The following is a 20868-nucleotide window of genomic DNA, read 5'->3' as shown; positions in this document are numbered from 1 at the left end:
TTCCTCTTTTCTAGCAGGACATCAGAGAGCCATGCAGAAAGGTAACAAACCAAAGGGACCTGCCTTTTTTTTTTTTTTTAGTTGGAAAATGGCCTCCCTGTTTTCCCCAATCCCTTGCAGGTCTAGATATTTAACATCCTTTGTAATTTGCACACTTGAGGACAAAGTTTTTGTCCATCCAAACACAGCAGAATAAACAACGTCCATCCTCTGTACTCTACAGTCTCCAGGGCTCTTGCATATAGATAATCTAACAGAGTAAATAACCCAGTGAGAACGAACGTTTAGGGGTTGTTACCCTCCACTGGAGACATGAAGAAACCGAGGCTCACGGAGATGAAGCAATTTGTCTCACATCCCACAACCCCAAGTGACAGGTCCAGGGTTCGCACAGAAGCAGTGAGCCTCAGAGTTCTCCTTTCCCTCGATTACTTTCGAGAGATGAACAAAGTAGAAACAGAACCAGGCCATTTTGGTGTCAAACAAGACAAAGGAACAACGCTTCCAAGTCTGGCAACCAGTAGGACTAGACGGTCCAGCCCCAAAGAAGAGTCTGGTAAACAACTAAGCGCCCGCCTCTTTCCCCGAAGTCTACCCTAATCTAGAAATGGATCGTTCTTGTCGGTTTCTGCACTCAAGAATTTCAGCTGAGCGCCCAGAGTACAGTACGTACTGCCGTTCTCCGAGCGCTCTGGCACACAGGCCGGACGGTCATGGGAAAACGGAAGACTCAGCGTGTTCAGACGCGAACAAACCACGCCTAAACCAATGACCATGCGAAACTCGTAGTGGCCCTGGAGTCCCATACGGAAAACACAGAGGCCAAAGGGACTGCGGAGCGACGACCACTGCCCTACCCGTCGCTACGCATGCGCAACAGCACCAGCGAAGGACTAACAGCTCTAGCAACGCCACACGGGGCCGGCACAGACGCAGTGCGCATGCTCCAACAGCGCGCATGCGTGACCTCGGCCGTTGCCTTTTCCCAGCAGCCCCCTGCCCTCTCGTCGCTATGGCGGATCCAAACGTTGGTTACCTCAGCCACGGCCCTCACAGGGCATTCCTCACCTTGCGTCCGGTTTTCTCCCGTAGGGCCTTCAGCCGTTCCTTTCGCCGCAACGCCTCTTCCTCTAATCGGCCCACACCGGCTGCAGTCGCCGCCATCTTGCCCACAGACAACCCCCTCCCCCAACCTTCTTTCGCCCCTCAGCGCGCAGGCCCAAGGTGTAGATGAGCCTCTCGCGGCCAATCCAGGGACGAGAATGGGAGAGCAGGAAGACCTGAAAGCCAACCAACGGACCCGCCTTCTTCCTCCCTCGCGACTCTCCGAACTCTTCGGGGCCGGTGAAGAAGGCTCCAAGGCTCGATTCGTCCAATGCCAATTAGGAAGAAAAGCGGCAAGAGCAGCCAGACCTGAGTGAAGGAGGATAGAGCGCATCGCTCTCTCTGGTTTTTACCTAGGCGCCACTTTGCAATTCGCTGACCCATCTTTTTTTTCTGAGTAAACTGCGGGAGTTGCTGATGGACAGGGAGGCCTGGCGTGCTGCAGTCCATAGGGTCGCAAAGAGTCGGACACGACTGAGCTACTGAACTGAACTGACCCATCTTTGTCCACGTTGATTCTTCAAGGCTCGAATGCCTTCCCTGACTCCATTCCGACCCCAGATTAAGTGGTCTGCCTTTCCTTTCCTCTAAAGATACCAGTGGCTTCCATGATACACTTGTTCATGGGCCCCTGGGCCCTTCTCTGGCCGCTGTCAGCTCAGACAGAGCCTGAGCAGAGCAGGGCTTGGCTGAATGACCATTTTTCTCTGGGTTCAAGGTTGCTCCCCTCCCACCCCTAACCCCTCATGGGGTGGCAGAGTACCTAGAGCCAGACTACCTAACCTGAAGAAGAGCAAACCCCAGCTTGGCCCAGGGGGCCCCAAGAGACCATCCTGAGCTTAGTTCCTGAGAACTAAGCTGACGGTGTGGCGCACACAGTGGTGCACCTCGCAGCTGGAGCTGCCAGGTATCCTTTCCCAAGTTAATTAACATGCCCTGACAACCTACAACAGACAGACCTCTTTGGTCGAAGTCAGTACCTTCTGATAGCCTATCCAGGTTCCCAGAGCCACACTTCCTCCCATCTGAGGAGAGGAGGCCATGCCCCCCACCCGCCCGCCTACACTGGTGACTTGTCTCAACAAGGCTGTTCCCTGCTTGCGGTCTCCCAGTCTGACAGCAGGTGGACACCCACTCCTTCCTTCCTTCCCAGTTCCCAACAGAGATCTCCAGGGCCACACAACCCTTTTTAGCCTGTCCCCACAAATGACCCTCTTGACCTCTGTAACCTGGGCCTTTTGGTGCTCTCTCCCTTGCACTGTGTGGGGTGCCCTTCCAGGTATCCAGGTGATACACAATACGAAGGTAGTCAGTGCTCAGGAAATGTCAGAAGTAGGATGGATGGGGCAGGGGAAAAGGCCAGAGTGGAGGAGATGCCCGTGAACCCACGAGGACAGAATAGGATGGGTATGGAGACAGAGTCTGTCTCCTCTTGGCATCAGGAATCTAGTGGGCTCCAGACTAGTCAATTCCTCCAATTGATGGTAACTCTCTGGGTCCTGCAACCCCACCCCCACCCCCCGCAGCCCCAATAGAGGGCCTTACCCTTGGCCACCAAGGGCCCTCCTCACTTCTCAGGGAGCTGGGGGTGGCGGAAGTAGGGAAAGAAAGAGGCCCAGGGGTGATGGTGGCACTGGGTCTGAAAACTGTCCGGCATCTGTCCCTGTTCATGCTGCCCAAATGGTCCTCATTTGGTCCATCGGGGCTTCAGTTTCTCTGCCTGTCACAGAGACACGAGGCACCCTTTAGCCTTTATCCTCTTGAAGTTAAAAGATGTGAACCAAATGCTGAACCCTGGAGTGGAGGCTGCCTCCACTTGGAGCATCTAGGAAGGCTTCCTGAAGGAGGGGATCCAGGCGAGGTGAAGACTACTGCTAAACAGGTGGAGGAAACTGCTCGCCCAGAGCTATTTGAGTTTTGTCCTAGTTTTCTTATCCCCTCGCCCCACTCCACACTCCTGTCACACTATCCTGCTCCACTAACAATAGGATTAAAAAAAAGGTGGCACTTGGGTCTCCGCATAAAGCTCTTAGACCAGCACCTGGCACGTAGTAAGTTCTACAAGTGGTCGTCACGGTTACTGTCCTCACAACTTGTTGAAGGGCACTGTCCATCTACACGCGGCCTGCAGCCCCTTCCCCCAAGCCCGCGAGCCTCTCCCTTGCACGAATGGTGGCCGTTCCAGCCAGGCGGGCTGCTTGTCGGTCAGGTCTAGACCTGGGGCAAGCCTGGAATCCCAGACCCCGACCCTAGTCCGGAAGGCTCAGATTGGCCCTACCCGAGGCACTGGGAGGGGGCGGGGCCGCTGGGCGCCCTTCGGGCCGCCCTGACTTCAGGCTCCTCCTCCCGCCGGGCTCCCCGCCTTCTGCTCGGTCCCGGGAGGGGCGGGGCGGCGGTGGCAGCCGCCGAAGTGCAGGAAGCCGGGCGGCGGCCGACCGGGAGGAGGAGGAGCGCGGCGGGGGCCAGTACTACTTCCCCCAGTAGTACCGCGCCGCTCCGCCCTGGAGTGACGCCCTCCGCTCATGGGCCTGGCCGTGGGCAACTGGCGGGCGGCGCGGAGGAGGAGGCGGTGGCGGCAGGTGGTGTGCAGCAGCGCCGGAGCCCGATCGGGCCATGGCCGCCTCGGAGCGGCTCTACGAGTTGTGGCTGCTCTACTACGCGCAGGTGAGCCCGCCCCGCCCCGCGCCCGCCGGGCCCCCAGCTCCGCGCGCCCGGCGCCTGCTGCACCTGCGCCCGGCACAACCTGGGCCGCGTATCTGCGCGCGAGCCGGGGTTGCTCCGGCTCCGCACGCACGTGTGCGCCCCCGGCCCGCTGGTGCCTCTGGAGTTTACACCTGGGGGTCGGTCCTTACGGGCGCGCGCCACACTGGAGCCTCATGGGTGCGGACTGGGTAGCATCGGTTGTGCCGGAGGAGAGGGGCCTGGACCAAGCCGGCTTTTACCTTTTACAGATGGGGAAACTGAGGCCCCGGCGGGGGCGGGAAAGAGACTGGCCGGGTTGGGAGGCTTACTTTACATTTGGGCTTGTTCCTCCTGACGGCTGCGCCCAGTTGGGTAGTCTTGGTCGAGTGGGCTGGGTGGGAGGTCCCTACTTCGGTCTTGGGTCAACTCATCAGATCCGCTGCAGCGAACTGACCGTGGTGAGTTCCTGACCCCAGCCGGCCCCACCCCAACCCCGGGCGCGGAGGAGGGTGTGGGTTACCGGGGGTCCAGCCCAAAGAAAAGATTTTTTCTGGATGCTGAGGGTGGAGACGGGGAATGCAGACAAGCTGGGAGGGATGTTTGAAAGGGATGGAGGGATACCATTGTCTCCTGAGATTCTCATCCTGCCTCATTGATTACCTTAAGTGGCCTCAAGGTGATGGGAGCAACACAGGTGTCCCCCAAACTGTATCGAACACATAGGGCCCCATTTTCCTTCTGGGAGAGAACCAGGGAGAGAACCCAGGGCAACACCCCTCTGCCCTTCACCCAGCACCAACCTTCCTCCCTGCACCTGCCTGGCATCACACTCCTGGCTCAGGTGCACCTTGGGCACAATGGACTATTGTATGCTCCTGATCTGGGCACTGGGGGGAAGTTCATGCTCATATCAGCGGGCCCTCTGAGAAGAGGCTAGCCCACTGTCTCTCGGGACTGTAGGCTAGGTCTGGGGCCCCAGGGACCAGGAATCCAGGCCACAAAGGCCATAGCTTCTTGAGCCCGCTTGGGTGGTGAGAAATCCAGGCATCTGGCAGGAGGCAGTGAACAGAGTAGAGTCCATCTTTTGTGTGATTCAGGGCATGCATACTGTTTACACCCTGAGCTCCGTTTCCATATCTGTAAATTTGGCACAGTCCTGGCCTGGAGTGGCCTGGACTCTGCAGAGGGGTAGCCAGTATGACTGGGGTAGCCAGTATGACTGGTCTAGGCCAGAGAAGTTTCCTGCTTCCCTGCTCCATTGGATCCTGTTCCCCCGGCTTATCTGTCTCTATGTCCAAAGACTGGTCCTGGTGATGGGGAAAAGCTTTAGGAGGAAACTTGCCACTGGCCCTTATGCTTCTCATTGCCCTCGTGGTTGCGGGCAGGTTCTTGGTCTTCACTTCCTTCAGTTGTAACCAGGTGAAGGGGGGCTTGATCTGAGGGATGTTAATTGTGCTTCTGATTGTCCCCGTGGTCGTGGGCGGGTTCTTGGTTGTGAGTTTCTTCTCCGTGATCAGGTGAAGGGCTTGAATGAGGTGATGAGTCTGAGGGCTGTTAATGGTGGGTCTTCGGGCAGGGTGGCATGCTGCTGGGGGAAGGTGTGTCTTGGTTTCCCAGAACTGTACCTCCAACATGGGTGCCTCTTGCTGCCCCTTCTAGCTGAGCTCTGCAGGCAGGCAGTCCCTCACAGGTGTTTAGCATTCACCTGTGCTGAGTCCCTTCTCCCCCTCCTACTCCTCACCTCATTTGGAAGGTGTGGGGCACAGGCTAGCTGGTTGTAGCCTTGGAAGCCTGGGCAGGCAGGGGACAGCCTGGGGCCAGGCAAACAAATCCAGGATATGAGTGTGAACCCCGGAGCCGGGAGGGGCCAGGTTTCCTGGGGAGAGGAAGCTCCAGCCAGCCTCCCAGCACGGCCTTCCTGCCGGCTTGGTCCTGCTCCTGCTCCCGGAACGTGGTCTCCACCCTCTGCACTGAGCTCCCAGGGAGTGGTTGGAGTGGTTGGTGGCTGTCCTCGTCAGAGCCCTGCAGGGACCTATTGTGTGTGTGCTCAGGGGAGGGGAAGATAGGTAAGGGGTTGAACTGATAGAGGCTATTAAGAAACCCTGAGCTGGCCAGCCACCCAGCCAGTAGGTCCCCCAATACTTTCACCCCTCCCTTCAGCAGTGAGAGCTGACATCAGCTGGCAAACCTGTTTCCCCAGTTGTGGGTTTGGGCCCGCCCAGGGAGCACCCCCGTTTCTGCCCTTCCTTTCCCCTCACAGACCCTAGATTCAGCCCCACTCACCCTGTACCTCTGGGGGCCACGAGTGGGTGAGGGGGCTGTGGGTGGCTACTGAAGGAGGAGCAGAGTGCGCCCTAGACATCATTCAGTCCGAGCCTCCCAGGGCCTTAGCGGGGAAACCAAGGCGGGGTCGTACGAAGGTTGTCCAGCAGAGCTCCAGCCAGCCTCCGTCCTGCGCTCCTTTGCCCAGGAAAGATCTAGCCCCGTGGGCAGGACTCAGGTGGGTCTGCGCCCTGTCCCCCCCACCCTGACTGAGCTGGACTGAAGCCCAGGCATGTCCTCGTTTGCACACTCGTTGTGCTTGCTGCTCCACAGTTTCACCTCATATTTAGTAGGTGCTCCCTGGGTATTAGCTGAATAGCTGAATGGAGGCATTAGGCCCCAGAGCAGTGACTGGTCAGGGATGTGGTGCCAGAGGACGGAGTTTGGGCCTTGAGATCTGAGGGCGCAGGACAGGGAGGATCAGGCACATGGCCATGGGAAATATGAGAGGCAGGATGTCAGGAGTGAGAGGGACGGGTGGCAGCACACCGAGAGGACCCCCCAGCAGGGCTTCCCCAGTGAGGGCTTAGGAAGTGGGTGCAAGGATAAGGCGACTGGGGACAGCACCCAAAGGCTAGCAACTGGTGTGTAAAGGTGATGCAAATGATGCAGATGAGCGGCCCCCTTGCAGCTGGAGCAGCAGTGTTGCTCGGTAGCCCTCCAGTGAAAGGGAGCACTGGGGTGCATGAGAGCTGAGGGCCACTTGGGGACCCAAAGGTCGGGACAGATGTTGAGGGTGCAGGTGTGGACCCCAGGCTGAACTCCGTTTATGTCATTGAGGACACGGGGCTCCAGGGAGGTCAGGTGAGAACTCCAGCTGACCTTGCTTTGCCCACCCCTCCTGGTCCCTCACCCTGACCGATGAGCTCTACTGCATCATGGAAACCTAGTCAGGCCCTCTGCTCCCTCTGGGAACTTAGCTGGGCCATATTTCTTCTTATGCCTCAGTTCACCCTCTTGAGATGAGGAAAAGGACCTCCTTGCTGCTTGGCCACACCAATCCCCTTCCATACCTCATAGGGGCAACCAGGGTTTCCTCCTCCCTGCCTTCATTACTGAGGCAACTGAAGAGGGAGAGACTGAGGTAATGGGGAGAGTAGCACAGAGCCCAGAGTTGGGGGAGGGGCTGGTAATCACTGGAGTTGTTATGGCAACTGGGGAGCTGATGTGGAAGTGTGGGGTCCCCATGGAAACAGGTTGGTTACTATGGGGACCCTGAAAGGAAATTCTTGGTTTCCATAGTGATAGGACAAGGGGAAGGTTAAGCCCTAGGGGTGTTTCGGAGACCAGAAGGTCCATGCCTTTCAAGAACCCCTCCCCAGGTAAGGGGAGCAGCTTGCCCAGCCACCTAGGCCCTTGGACCACTAGTCTCACTTGCCTTGGCCCTGGAGAAGTCCCCATCTTCGTTTCATTCCTTGGCCTGAGGTCCTCTGAGTCTGGCCTCCAGTCTTCCTGGTGTAGCCCAAAGCCACTTTCAGCTTGACATTGCCATCCCCCTCCTGATGCTGACTGGGAAGACACCCAGGCCTGAAAGAGGTCATCCTGATCGGGCTCCATCCACCTTATCCCATTTCTGTTTGCCTGTTCCAGGAGAAGGGGTGCTGACTGGGAGGAGTCACCACTATGGAGCCTCGGTCTGCTCTCCCTACCCTGCTCCTAACACTAACCCAGGGTCCACCATGATCCTCCGATTCCACTTGCCTGGACAACCCAGCTGGGGAGTAGCCCTTGGGACCTTGGTTCAGCCAGTGAGCCAAGGTCTGCCTCTCATCTGTCACTCATGGAGCTGGGTGGGGAGAAGAGAGGGATGCTGTAGAATGCCAAGGGCTTGGGAAGGCAGAGCCCACTCACCTTACCACATGCTGGTGGGTGTGGTTGGGGAGCCTTTACCTGTTAAACAAAGCAAGGATTTTTAAAGAGGCAGCTGAAACAGGTTAATGTTTTGTTTTTTTTTGTTTTTTAGATTTTTGTTTGTATTGGAGTATAGTTGAGTTACAATCTGTGTTAGTTTCAGGTGTGTAGCAAAGTCATTTAGTTACACATGTACATATGTCTATTCTTTTCTCATATAGGTTATTTTAGAGCACTGAATAAAGTTTCCTATGCTATACTCCTTTCTAATTATCTATTATATATATATGTATGTGTATATGTGTGTGTATGTGTATGTTAACCCCAACCTTCCCATATATCCTTCGCCTCTACCTTTCCCCTTTGGTAACCATTAATTTGTTTTCTAAACCTGTGAGTCTGTTTCTGTTTTGTAAATAAGTTCATCCATATCACTTTTTAAAAGTTAAATTCCACATATGAGTGATAGCACATAATATGTCTTTTTGCCTGACTTCTTTTAGTATGACAATCTCTAGATCCATTCATGTTGCTGTAAATAGCATTATTTTGTTCCTTTTTATTGCTGCATAATATTCCATTGTATATATATACCACATCTTCTTTATTCTTTCCTTTGTTGATGGACATTAGGTTGCTTCCCTATCTTGCCTATGGTAAATAGTGCTGCAGTGAACACTGAGGTGCATGTATTTTTTTCAAAGAATGTTTTTTTTTTTTTTTCCAGATATATGCCCAGGAGTGGGATTGCTGGGCCATATGATTGCTCTATTTTTAGTTTTTTAAGGAACCTCCATACTGTTCTCCATTGTGGCTGTACCAATTTGCATTCCCACCAACAGTGTAGGAGGGTTCCCTTTTGAGAGATTACTGTTAAGTAAGCTACCAAGTGTAAGAATCGGGACTGGACTCCAGAACCCATGCCCTTACCCACATTCAGTGTGGGACCCCCGAACTCTGAAGTTCCAGACAGAGCTGCATCTTGCGGGAGGTGCTGAGTCTGATAGGGAACGTTCAGGCAGAGGAAGCACGGAAAGCCAAACACATGCAGACCTGCGGGGGTGGGGACAGTGAGTAATACCCAGCGGGGCATCCAGTGAATGTGGCACGTGAGGCTGGAGGTGAGGTGGGCACCATGCCAGTGGGGCTTCAGTTGGAGGAGGCGGCAGTGGACATACCCTGAGCTTGTGGTAGAGCGGCCGGCCAGCTGCCACAACAGTGGTGTAACCAATGTGCCCTGGGGGGCACTGGGTGCTGTTTAAAGAACTTTCGTGTTTGATGGTGATGGGGGATTTGGGGCAAAGTCTGGGGCCTGGGACACAGAGTAAGCCGGGGCAGTTGTCAGGCTTGGGGTAGGGCAGGCAGGTCTCAGCATGGCGCCAGGCACTCAGTGGTCCCTGTCCCTCCGACAGACAGCCGTGCCCACCCATCCTCCCAGTTACCTCAGAGTTTGAGGAAGTGGTGGTTCCCTGCCCATCCAGGGCCTCACCAGCCCTCGGGAGCTCCCCTCCCTCAGCACTGAGTGTCCTCAAGGCTGGTGGGGCATAAATTGGGGTCCCTACAGGGATGACTCTGAGAACCGCCCCCCCCCCCCCGCCCCGGGAAACTGACCTCCCCCACACCCACAGTTTCTCCCGGCTGCAGGGCCCAGGGCGGAGTGTGGCTGCTCCTGACCTTCCTGACGGGAGGGGCAGGGTTGGGACCCCGGGCCAGGCAGGTGGGGTAGGGAGTGGGCTGGCCTGCCCATGCTCCTGTTCAGAGCTGGAGTGGGAAGGAGGAGCCGGCGAGGCGGAGCGTTGAGAGGAGTGTGGGAGCCCAGGCAGCACAGCCGCCTCTTTCAGGCTCTGGAAACTTCTGCACGTGGCACTGCCTCCATGCACAAGGCCCCTGCTCTGCTCAGCCTCCCAGTCCCCAACACTGCAGCCTCAAGTCATAGGACCCGGGTTAGAGCCAGGCTGAGGCGTCCAGGGGTAAAGAGGTGAGACCCACAGAGCCAAGACAGGCAGTTACCCCTTCCCCTGCCTAGTCCTGTGCTTCAGAGACCCCTCCAGAACCCACCGAGGCTGCCGCCTGCATTGCCTCAGCCTGGACCTGCTGGAAGTCTGCAAGACCGGACAGGCAGAGGATATGGTTCTAGGGACAGGAAGCAGGTGTGCAGAGTTTGAGGGGGCCTGTCCGGGTCTGGGAGGGCCGATCGAGGTGATGGATATGAAGAGGGTGAAGGATTCCTGCTTAAGTACCACAAGCACAAGTCACAGACGGCAGCGGGGCCTGGGTGGGGAGCAGAGGCCTGCACAGGAGAGTATGCATCACAGATACGAAGGCCAGACAGGCTGGAGAAGCAGGCCCTGCTTGGACTAGGGACCCAGGATGCCTGCCTTAGCAATTGAGCCTTTATCTTTGGTCCAGGGAGGGAGGACATGATCATATGTGGCTTATAGGTGCTCATCAGAGCTACAGTGGGCAAAAGAGACTCATGTTTTGGGTGGGAGAGATGGTGGCTTGACTAGGGGTGGTTTAGGAGTAGAAGGGAGGATGGTGTTGGGAGAGTTCTGCAGGTAGACCGGGATCTGTGGGATCACCAAGGCAGAGTCGTGGGTTGTGTGGTCAGCTGGGCTGACTGACTCTAGCCACCGTAAGTGGGCCTGGCCTAGTACACGGGTCTGGCTTTTAGCATCCTCAGAGGTACAGCTGCAGCTGCGGTAGTGCATGAGGCATCCCCTCAGGGGCCCCCCGTTTTCCCATCTGCCATGGGAAGACTTCAGAAGAAATAGTCTTGAGAGCCCTGGCCGGCTCTGGTGTTTTCAGGGCTGGGCATGCTGGGTCCTTGCTGGTCTGTGGAGAGGAGAGGTATGGAATGGACAGAGGTAGGTGAGCAGGGAGGCGGCCAGCAGCATAGGGTGGCGAGGTCACCAAAGAGAACTGACCGGCAGAAAGTCCTCATGGTGTGCACCTGGGTGGCCGCACCCTCTCTCTGAGCTGCCTGGGTCTCAGCTCTGTGACAAAATGTATGAGAGGGTTCAACCACGGGGTGGAGGGCTGCTCTGCCGCAGTTTCTGGGGGGCCTGGCCCAGTCTGCTGGGGTCAGGCCCTCTTCCCTGGGGCCCGTTCAGTCTTGGCCCTGTGGTCTGAGGCCCACAAGTGGCCAGAAAATGAGCTGTCCATGCAAAGATAGTTGTGCAGGGCCTGGAGTTGAGGTCTTGGCAGCCGGGGAACAGTATCGGGGTGTTGCCTGTGATGAGTCCCTGGCCCGTAAAGTTTCTCCACTTTAGTCCCTGTCCTTCCCCTCTGCCCCTGGGAAAGAAAGTTGCCTTCTGGGCCCTACTGTTAGATGGGAGCTCCAGATGACGCCTTCGTGGAAGGAGGGAAGGTGGAGGGACGGAAGGAGGAGCTTAGTTCCAGGCTACCGCCCACTTTATGCCCTGGGAGGAGCTTAGAGGTCAGGGCTGTCTGGGGCTTACCTGTGTCCCTGAAGCAAAGAGACCTGCAGGGCCGATGGGGAGCCAAGACAAGACTTGGCCTGAGGGCAGGGCAAAGGTATGGATGAGTCTTCCAGTATCATTTCCTGGGCCAGAGGCCTCAGACCCTGCTCAGGGAGCTGTGGGTGCCCTGAATGAAGGGCACTATTGTAGTAGGGACCACAGCCTGTCCCTAGATAGGCCGAACTTCACGCCTGTACAACTAGTTTCTGTCCACAAACTCCACCCAGGGCAGTGTGACCCCCGCCCCTTTGTGCTGCAGGCCCCACCCCCGGCGCTAGGCTGGGTCCTTCACAGCTTCTTTTGCTGGGCCCTGGGTGCCCCAGGCCCCCCCACATCCCTGCGGTCTGCCGGGAGGAAGCGGCCCCCTTCCCCCACCGTGACTCTGCGCTTCCTGCCCCAGGGGCCAGAGCGGGAGGGGATGTTTCCCGTTCACACCAAAGTTTCCCTGGCTGGTGGCGCCCAGACTTGGGCTCAGCCGCTGTCGCTCTTGCCCATGGAACCAGCTCTGGGACCTGGGGTCCAGGTAACCAGCCAGGGTGGGTGGAGGTTCCTGGGGTGAGGTCAGGCATTGCGCCTGCACATGTGGGTGGGGTGTTGTGTGTGCATGGCTCTGCCTGGTCGATGGTGCACATGCATCCTGAGATGTACAGTCCAGGAAGGTTTCCTGGAGGTGGTGCCTGCGAAGCTGGGAGAAGGTAGCAAGTGAGAGCCCAGCCCAGAGCTTTGGGTTCAGGGAGGCTAGTGGGTTGGAGACCTGTAGCCCCAGCACCCTTGTGGGCCACAGCCACACTCTAGACATGTACACACTTAAGCTCCTCCCCTGCTGGTGTCAAGCTTGCCTGGATCCCCAAGAGTTTAGGAAGTGGGAGCAGAGACTGGGAGGCCAAGAAGTGCAGACGGGGGTGCCTGGGAGAGTGGTCAGTATGTCAGGCAGTCCTCTGATGTTGACCTTCCACTTCCTGTCTTCCCCCTTTCTCTCCCCACCCGTAACCTCCCCTCCTGCTCTGCCTGCAATCTCTCTCCACCCCCATTTACTCCCCGCCTGTGTCCACTGTGCCCCTCCTGCGCCCTCCTTTGCAGAAGGACCTGGGCTACCTGCAGCAGTGGCTGAAGGCCTTTGTGGGTGCCTTCGAGAAGAGCATCTCACTCTCCTCTCTGGAGCCACGCAGGTGAGGCTGGAGCTCCTCAGAGGGTGGGAGACTGAGGGGTCCTCGGTGCCCAGTGACGCCTCCCCCCACCCCCCGCAGGCCAGAGGAGGTGGGTGCCGAGGTGCCGCTGCTCCCTCTGGACGCGCTGCATGTGCTGGCCGAGCAGCTGGATGCTGGGGACCTGGAACAAGCCCTGCTGCTGCTCAAGCTCTTCGTCATCCTCTGTAGGTGGGTCCCTGTTGTCTTCTCCACGGTGGGAGGGCATGGAGCTGGGGCCCAGGGTAGGGACTGGCATATCACTGGGACCTCTCCCATCATTCACTCATCAGGAACCCTGAGAACGTAGAGGCGGGCTGGGGCCGGGTGCTGGCGCCCCGGGTGCTGGCGCTGCTGACCCAGTTGGTGGCCGAGGTGAGGTGGCCTCTACCCTGGGGGTGGCAGGTGGTAGCCACGGCCCAGCTAACACCCTTCCACCCTCTCCGTCTGCCTACAGCTGAAAGGACCCCCACCACCGCAGGAGGACCGTGGGCCCCAGCTAGAGAATGTAGCCCTGCATGCCCTGCTCCTCTGTGAGGGCCTCTTCGACCCATACCAGACCTGGCGGCGCCAGCACCGGGGGTGAGAGGTGGCCCACTGGCAGAGGACCCAGAGAAGACCGGGGAGAGGATGGGGTGGCCCAGGTGCAGGGGTGGGAGGGGCCGGGGTGCAGGCCCCTGAGGGGGTGTGACCCAGGAGGAGTGACGCGCTGGCCTCACCTTGGCCCCTACCCCATCCCCGCCCCCCACCAGGGAAGTCATCAGCGCCAAGGAGAAGAGCAAATACAAGTTCCCTCCAGCTGCTTTGCCCTCTGAATTCAGCGCCTTTTTCCGAGGTCAGGCCCCACCCCCATCCCACTCGGCTCCATCTGGCCCCGCCCTCATACCCGAGCCCCTTCCTGTGGTTTCCCCATCGCACATGTAGTAAGGACCCATTTACTGTGGCTGCACTTGGTGCTGGGAGAAGGAATGTGAATGGGCCTCTATAGGGAAATGGGAGTTGAGGGGCAGAGAGGAGAGGAAGGGCATGTCTGCACAAAATGAGTAATTTCTTATCTGAGGGGGGAATTGATTTGCCTCCCTGCTTCTCTCCTATCTCCTGGATCCCCCCAGTGACTTGTACCCCATTCTGGCCTGGACCGTCTTCAAACTGTCTGGTCCAGTCTTTTTGTCCCTGTAGCTCCCCCCAGTCTCCTCACTTCCGCATGACAGTCTCTACAGTAGGTGTCCCCCCTTCCTGCTAACCCCTCAGGACATCTCTGGGCACCTGTTCTCCCTGGGCACCTTATGCCCCTGGGTCTCCCCTCTCCTCTCTTTGGAGGGAGACTGGCCAGGATCTCAGATGGGCCTAGGGCAGGGTCTTTCCTGGTGGCTCAGATGATAAAGGAATCTGTCTGCAATGTGGGAGACCTGGGTCGGGAAGATCCCCTGGAGAAGGAAATGGCAACCCACTCCAGTATTCTTGCCTGGAGTATCCCCTGGACAGAGGAGCCTGGCGGGCTACAGTCCATGGGATGGCAAAGAGTTGCACATGACTGAGTGACTTGCACTAAGCCACTACTAGGGCAGGGTGCTGCCTGGACAGGGGCAGGCCAGCTTGGGAAGGCGGTGGCGTATTGGGCTAGAAAATATCTCAGTGTTTCTGGGTTGCCCCAGGGAGCCGTGGGCTTGGGTCTGGAGTGGGGGCAACACCTCCAAGAGGGGAGATGCCCCTGGGGAGTTTCCTGGCTCTGCTGTTCCACAGCCTGAGTACTCTTCTTAATACATGCAGGATTTTGTTCTCTGTGCTATAAATTCCTCTATGGGGGCCTGACACCCTCAGAATCCCATCCTGCTCCTCCCCACAGCCTTCCTTTTCAGCCCCACTCACTCTCTGCTCTCCAGCCATGGTGCTGTTCCTGGGGAAGCCTCCCTCCCCATCCCACTGGTCAAGGCAGCCCTGCATGGTCCCAGCCCCTACACACTCATGTGACCCAGAGCTGGTCCTTTCTGCTCTCTGGGTTTCAGTTCATGTCCTGGCATCCTGTCCAGCTTGGCTGGAGCAGGGCCAGGTGGGCCTCCCAGATATGACGCTGTGAAAGCCCCTAGAAGTCCCAGTGCGGGTGTGGGGGATGGTGTGTGGGGTATCTGTGTAGTAGACACTGCAGGGCCCCCAGAGCTGCTCACGGCAAGCTCCAACCGTCACAGCGCAAAGGGACCAGGAGATTTGCATCTAAGAAACTAAACCCTAGGTTGCCGTGGGGAAGTGTGTATGGGGGGCGCTCACCCTGGGGTCCTCACTTTCAGGATTAAGGATCCAGGGATCTGGCTAGGCTCTTAGGGCAGGGCCATGCCCCTTATAAGCTCCCCAAAGAAGGGCTGTGTCCTCCTGAGAACCCCTGGCACAGAGTCACGACACTTTAGAGACTCCCAGCGCAGAGCCAGTCTTCTCCTTGAGATGTGATCTCCCAGTCTCCCCCTGCCACCCCAGGGCACCCACCTCTTGTGTGGCCCCTGGACCCACAGCCCTGCAAGCTTGCTGACCTTGTCTTGCCCCCTCCCCCGTCCAGAGAGCCTGCGAGATGCAGACCGCTTGCCTTCTGTGCTCCTGCTGCGTCTCATCCACCTCTTTGGAGCTGTTCTTGCGGGAGGGAAGGTAGGCTTGGAGGAGACTGTGGGCCAGGGAGTGGCTGTCTCGGGGTTTCTCTGCTGGGTGAACCAACTCCCCATCTCTGCCCACACCTGCAGGAGAACGGGCAGAAGGCTGTGAGTGCCGGCTCTGTGCAGGGTCTGCTGGATGTGGTGCGGGGCTGGGGCCACAGGCCAGCCCAGGACCCCCGCCTGGTGCCGCTGGCCCTGGAGGTGCTGGTGGGTGCTGTACACGTCTTGCACGCCAGCCGCGCACCCCCGCGGGGGCCAGAGCTCCGAGCCCTGCTGGAGGGCTACTTCCGCATCCTTAATACCGACTGGCCAGCCGGGCCGAGCCCGGACCCTGGAGAAGCCCATGTCACCCTGCGGGTCAGCATGCTTGGTGTGTATGGCCTCTTGGGGAGGTGGCATTAGCAGGGGAAGCCCCAAGTGGTGATGGAAAGGCCGGCCTGGGCAGCATGGGAGGAAGGTTTCAGGCTGACCAGAGGTGGTGCTGGCAAGATGCTTGGCGGGGCTGACCCTTGACCCCTCCACAGATGCCATCCCCATGATGCTGGCATGCGAGGACCGGCCAGTGCTGCAGGCCACCTTCCTCAGCAACAACTGCTTTGAACACCTGATTCGCCTCATCCAGAACAGCAAGGTGGGCGGGGCCCAGGTCAGGGGCCTGGAACCAGAGGCTAGGGGCACCACGTACGGATGCTGAGCAAATGGGCTGGATGCGCTGGGGCTGGTGGGGTGGCTTGCTCTTCAGTGGGAGGGCCTGGAGTCAGGATGCTCTGGACCCCATAGGAAGAGGGTGTCGTAGATGGACGGGAGCTGCCCTGGCCCCCCGTTTTCCCTTCTCCCCAGTCCCAGGTGTCGGGCAGGAGGGAAGGCTCAGCTGTTTCGGATGCAGTGTCTACTCCTGCCCACTCATCTGCCCCCGGCGCTGTCCCTCTGGGCAGGTGTGGGTGGCTCAGCTCCCTGCTCTGCCCTTGTGCCGGGGGGCACTTGGCCTGGGGCTCAGGGCACATCCTTGCCTGTGGGGGGAGCCCTGGCAGCCACCCCAGGTCCTGCTCTAACCCCACCCTTCCCCCATCTTTTCTCTCCTCTGCCCCCTCCACCTTATGCCCTCCCGCATCCCCACAGCTGTACCTGCAGGCCCGGGCGCCCCCTGAGGGGGACAGTGACCTGGCTACCTGGTTACTGACTGAGCCCGATGTCCAGAAGGTACCACCCTCAGGCCGACACCACCTCAGTCACGCACATCCCTGGGCATGTACCCCTTGGGGCTCCCTCTTTGAGTCTTTCTGCAGTTTGCAGGGGGAGCAAGCAGATCTGTGTGAGGCCTGGTGGAGCCTAGCGATGGGGCTGGGTCCCCCACGCTGTCTCACCGGCCTTCCAGATCCCCAGCCCAGGGAGCCACACAGGAGGGATCTGTGCCCTGCCTGGTGTTAGTCCTGGGAGCTGGGGTTTGGCTTTGCCGAGCCGGAAGGAACCTTCGATACTCAACCACCCAGCTCCATTGCACCAAAGCAGAAACAGGAGGCCAGATACTCAGGGATTTGGCTGTGGGCGCTCACAGAGGGGGTCCCTCACATGGGGCCACTTCTTTGCTTGAATCCTTGAACTTGCCCTAAGCAGGTCCCTGGGAGTTCCCCGTCCCCTCATGACCTCATGCCGTGCCCCCTGCTCACCTCACCTGCGGGCTCCAGGAGGCTGTAGGGTGTTGGTTGGGGGCTGTTCATGGGGCACCCCCTCTGTGGCTCAACACCTGGGCCCCCGTGTCCGGAGCCCTGCCCTTGCTCTGGCCTCATGAAGCAGCCCCGTGTGTCTATTGCACTTGGCTGTTTTCTGAGAACCTGCAGGTCCATTCCTCTACAAAGCAGGCGAGGCTGGTGAGACCCCTGCTTGTTACAGATGAGGAATCTGAAGCCTGGACAGGGGAAGAAGATTGCCTGAGATCCCTTGGGGAGTTGGGCAGAGCTGGGGCCAAGGGCTCCACGGAGCTGAAATAGTCTAGCAGCTGCTGACACAATGTCAAGCCCTCCTGGCCCCTCACGCCTCCGTAGGGCCGGGTGAAGGAGTCACATGCCCTGGGTCGTCAGGTCTGTCCAGGCTGAGCCTCTGTTCCCACCTGGATCTAGGGGAAAGGGGCAGGGTAGGACTTAAAGGTCTCGAAGGTTCTTTTGGTTCTAACATCCTGTGATTGATTGTCCCTAAATCCCCAGACCCCCTGTCAATCATCATGGGTGATGGGGCACTTGCCAGCCTGCCTGCACGTGTGTCTAGCTTGGGTGGGGATGGGTGGAGACTGAGGCCTATGAACCCACCAGACTGTGGTGGGCAGAGGGCTGCAGCAAAAGCGTTCACTGGTGATCTTCCCAGCCTCGGCTTCTTCCGGCCTCTCTCGGAGTGGGTCTTGCCAAGCGGTTCAGAGGGGGCCCTAAGGTCATGGTGAAGGTCACAGTAGTTTGGGCAAAGGTAGACACACTGGTGTCCATGTCAGGGTGCCAGCCTCTTGGGGCCCCAAGCCCACTCAGCTACTGGCCTGGGGGCATCTCCTCCTGTCCCTGCACCCCTTTCACTGCAGGGTGCTGCCAGCTGCGACATCCTGGCACCTGCCTCTCCTGACTGCCCCTCCCCACCCCAAGGTACTGGACCAGGACACAGACGCCATTGCAGTCCACGTGGTCAGAGTGCTGACCTGCATCATGAGTGGCTCCCCCTCCGCCAAGGTGAGGATGCTGCCGTCGCACTACAGTAGGGCCATGGGGTGGAGTTAAATAGAACGGGTCTGGCTGATGGCTGTCAGAGCAAGTGAGCTGGGGAGGTGGCCATCCTGTCCTCTGGGGTGCAGATCAGCCCATGGGGCAGGTATGGTCATTCGTCATTAGTCCTGGGAGCTGGGTGTCCTGGCTGGAGGGGAACGGATGCTTGTGGCTGACCACCATCTGCAGCCCTCCGAGGCAGAGCCGTTCCCCCCCATCCTGCCATGGGTCCCCACCCCTACTATCACTGTGATCCAGAGTCAGAGCTGGGCGAGGGAGCCCTGAACCTCCTCCAAGGTTCCCATGGGTTGTGAGCATACCCTGGGGCCCACATCCGTGCTCGCGCCTTTCCCATCCATCCTGGCACAGGAGGTGTTTAAGGAGCGCATTGGCTACCCTCACCTGCACGAGGTCCTGCAGAGCCACGGTCCCCCCACCCATCGGCTGTTGCAAGAGCTGCTCAACATGGTGAGGGCAGGGGCTGGGGGTCAGGGTCCCTGTGGGCAGCCAGGACTGAGTCAGGGCAAGCACAGAAAATGAGCTCTCCGCTTTGGGGGACCATACTGACTGTGGCCCGTACACAGTGTGACCTGTGTCCTGATCCTGTGTGTCGGGGTCACTGGGGCGAGGACTCTGAGCTGCATGGGGTCCAGAAGCTATTGCTTGTTAGCAAGTCCCAGGACGATGCAGGAAGTCCCACTGTTGTGAGGGTGGCCTGTTCCATGCCAGATGCCTGGGGGCTAGCCCATCCTCTCCCCCCACAGGCTGTGGAGGGCGACCACAGCACGTGTCCCCCACCGCCGATCCGCAACGAGCAGCCAGTGCTGGTGCTGATGAGGTGGCTGCCGAGCCTGCCCACGGCTGAGCTGCGGCTCTTCCTAGCACAGCGCCTCTGGTGGCTCTGTGACAGCTGCCCTGCCAGCCGTGCCACGTGCGTGCAGGCGGGTCTGGTGGGCTGCCTTCTGGAGACGCTCAGCGAGGGGGTGGCCCTGGGGGCCCGCTGCCAGGAGCAGTTGTTGGCACTGCTGCAAGCACTGGGCCACGTGTCGCTAAGGCCCTTGGAGCTGCGGCGCTTGCTTCGCCCGCCGCCAGGGTTGGACTCGGGGCCAGGTGGAGCAGAGGCTGGGCAGGCCCGCCACGCAGGTGCCATCATCCGCGCGCTCTCTGGCATGGCCCGGCACCAGGGCCCAGCACGAGCCCTACGCTACTTTGACCTAACACCCAGTATGGCGGGCATCATGGTCCCCCCTGTGCAGCGCTGGCCAGGCCCTGGTTTCACCTTCCATGCCTGGCTCTGTCTGCACCCCATGGCTGGAGCACCTGCCCCCGCCCCCACCCCCACCCGGCCGCTCCAGCGGAAGCAGCTGTACAGGTAGGTGACTGCCAGGGGTCAGGGCAGGCTGCCAGGGTAAGCGGGAGAACCAGCAGGCTTAACCGGCTTGGCTGGCCCTCAGCTTCTTCACCAGCAGTGGCTCGGGGTTTGAAGCCTTCTTCACGGCGGCTGGAACCCTGGTGGTGGCTGTGTGCACCCGGAAGGAATACTTGACCATGAGCTTGCCTGAAGTGTCCTTTGCCGACTCCGCCTGGGTGAGCCTCCATCCTCACGTGGCCCGGGAGGTGCAGGGGACACCAGGGCCTCACCTGATCTCGTGGCTTCTGTTGTAGCACTGTGTGGCCATAGTCCACGTGCCCGGGCGCCGGCCCTTCAGCCAGAACCTGGTCCACGTCTACAAAGATGGCCATCTGGTCAAGACAGCACCCCTTCGCTGCCCGTCCCTTAGTGAGGTGTGCCAGGCGGGGTTTGGGGAGGTTTGGGTAGCTGGGCAGCCTTGGACAGGGTGGGCCCTGGAGCCCCTGTTTCCCTTCCCCCACCCCACAGGCTTCAGCCTCTGGGGTCTGTGCAGCCTTGGGGGTCCCTGAGGAAGGTGGAACCCCAGGCTGTAACGTGACCTGACCGACCGCCCCCCAACCCTGGCCCCCACAGCCTTTCTCGTCTTGCTGTATCGGGTCTGCTGGGCACCGCACAACGACCACCACCACGGGGCTGCCTGCACCACCGGGCCCCGCCGCCCTGGCTCACACTCACCCCTCGCTCACCCGCTCCCAGTCAGTCCCGGCCACCACAGGGCTTGGCTGGGGGTCCGGGCTGGTGGCCCCCCTGCAGGAGGGCAGCATCAGCTCCACCCTTGCTGGCACACAGGACACTCGGTGGGGCAGCCCCACCTCCCTGGAGGGCGAACTGGGGGCTGTGGCCATCTTCCATGAAGCCCTGCAGGCGGCCGCCCTGCGCGTCCTGTGCGCCCTGGGTATGCAGCGTGCTCCCCACGCCCCGCCCCAGCCCTACCCCTGTTCCCACGACCCAAGAGGTTGGGTCTCACAAAGTGTCCAGGCCCAAAAGTAGGGCTCCAGTGGGGAGTGGGTATCCCCAAGGGTCTGTCTTCTGATCAGGCAGAGAAGAGGCAGGCTCTGGGTGGGGTCTGGCTGCAAGCCCAGCCAGGTCTGAAGCCCCCTGCCCACCTCCAGGGCCCAATGAGACAGCACCCTTCAAGCCTGAGGGTGAACTGCATGAACTTGGCACCAAACTGCTCCTCCATTACTCACCTCAGGTATGGGGGGCTGGGCAGTTGGCTCAATCTTCCCTGGCTCCCACCCTCTATCGCCTGCCTCCCCCTACCCACACTGAGCCTTGCTCACCCCCTGTTCCCAGGCCTGTAAAAACAACATCTGCTTGGACCTGTCCCCTGGCCATGGGCTGGATGGCCGCCTTACGGGCCATAGAGTGGAGACCTGGGACGTGAAGGTGTGTGCCCACGTGGACAGTGTGTGCAGGAAGTGTGAGCACGGGCAGTGTGCAGGGTGGGCT

General features: G+C 59.3%; 2 protein-coding genes across 12 annotated transcripts in view; one reads left to right on the top strand and one right to left on the bottom strand.

The window, feature by feature from the left end:
• Window positions 1-1521, bottom strand: part of CCDC12 (coiled-coil domain containing 12) — a 38924-nt gene extending 37403 nt beyond the window's left edge. Inside the window, exon 1 of one of the 2 annotated variants that reach the window (XM_061396991.1) lies at window positions 1037-1521. In XM_061396991.1, coding sequence (XP_061252975.1) covers window positions 1037-1438 — 402 coding nt within the window. In that variant the 5' untranslated portion in view covers window positions 1439-1521. The remainder of the gene's footprint in view (window positions 1-1036) is intronic. The other variant, XM_061396992.1, reaches the window with a different exon arrangement.
• A 1992-nt stretch (window positions 1522-3513) lies between these two features.
• Window positions 3514-20868, top strand: part of NBEAL2 (neurobeachin like 2) — a 30391-nt gene continuing 13036 nt past the window's right edge. Inside the window, exons 1-18 of one of the 10 annotated variants that reach the window (XM_061396967.1) lie at window positions 3514-3768; window positions 12522-12610; window positions 12689-12813; window positions 12919-13000; window positions 13083-13207; window positions 13378-13460; window positions 15174-15259; window positions 15352-15634; window positions 15789-15895; window positions 16384-16464; window positions 17889-17972; window positions 18375-18473; window positions 18770-19377; window positions 19460-19592; window positions 19671-19790; window positions 19990-20311; window positions 20529-20611; window positions 20713-20805. In XM_061396967.1, coding sequence (XP_061252951.1) covers window positions 3627-3768; window positions 12522-12610; window positions 12689-12813; window positions 12919-13000; window positions 13083-13207; window positions 13378-13460; window positions 15174-15259; window positions 15352-15634; window positions 15789-15895; window positions 16384-16464; window positions 17889-17972; window positions 18375-18473; window positions 18770-19377; window positions 19460-19592; window positions 19671-19790; window positions 19990-20311; window positions 20529-20611; window positions 20713-20805 — 2745 coding nt within the window. In that variant the 5' untranslated portion in view covers window positions 3514-3626. Of the gene's footprint in view, window positions 3769-9693; window positions 11965-12027; window positions 12359-12521; window positions 12611-12688; window positions 12818-12918; window positions 13001-13082; window positions 13208-13377; window positions 13461-15173; window positions 15260-15351; window positions 15635-15788; window positions 15896-16370; window positions 16465-17827; window positions 17973-18374; window positions 18474-18769; window positions 19378-19459; window positions 19593-19670; window positions 19791-19989; window positions 20312-20528; window positions 20612-20712; window positions 20806-20868 lie in introns of those variants that run through there. The other 9 variants (XM_061396969.1, XM_061396965.1, XM_061396968.1 and 6 more) reach the window with 9 other exon arrangements.

The sequence above is a fragment of the Bos javanicus genome, chromosome 22 (assembly GCF_032452875.1).
Source record: "Bos javanicus breed banteng chromosome 22, ARS-OSU_banteng_1.0, whole genome shotgun sequence".
NCBI classification, from domain to species: domain Eukaryota; kingdom Metazoa; phylum Chordata; class Mammalia; order Artiodactyla; family Bovidae; genus Bos; species Bos javanicus.
The sequence above is the reverse complement of the archived record's forward strand: the minus strand, read 5'-3'. Positions and strand labels throughout refer to the sequence as shown.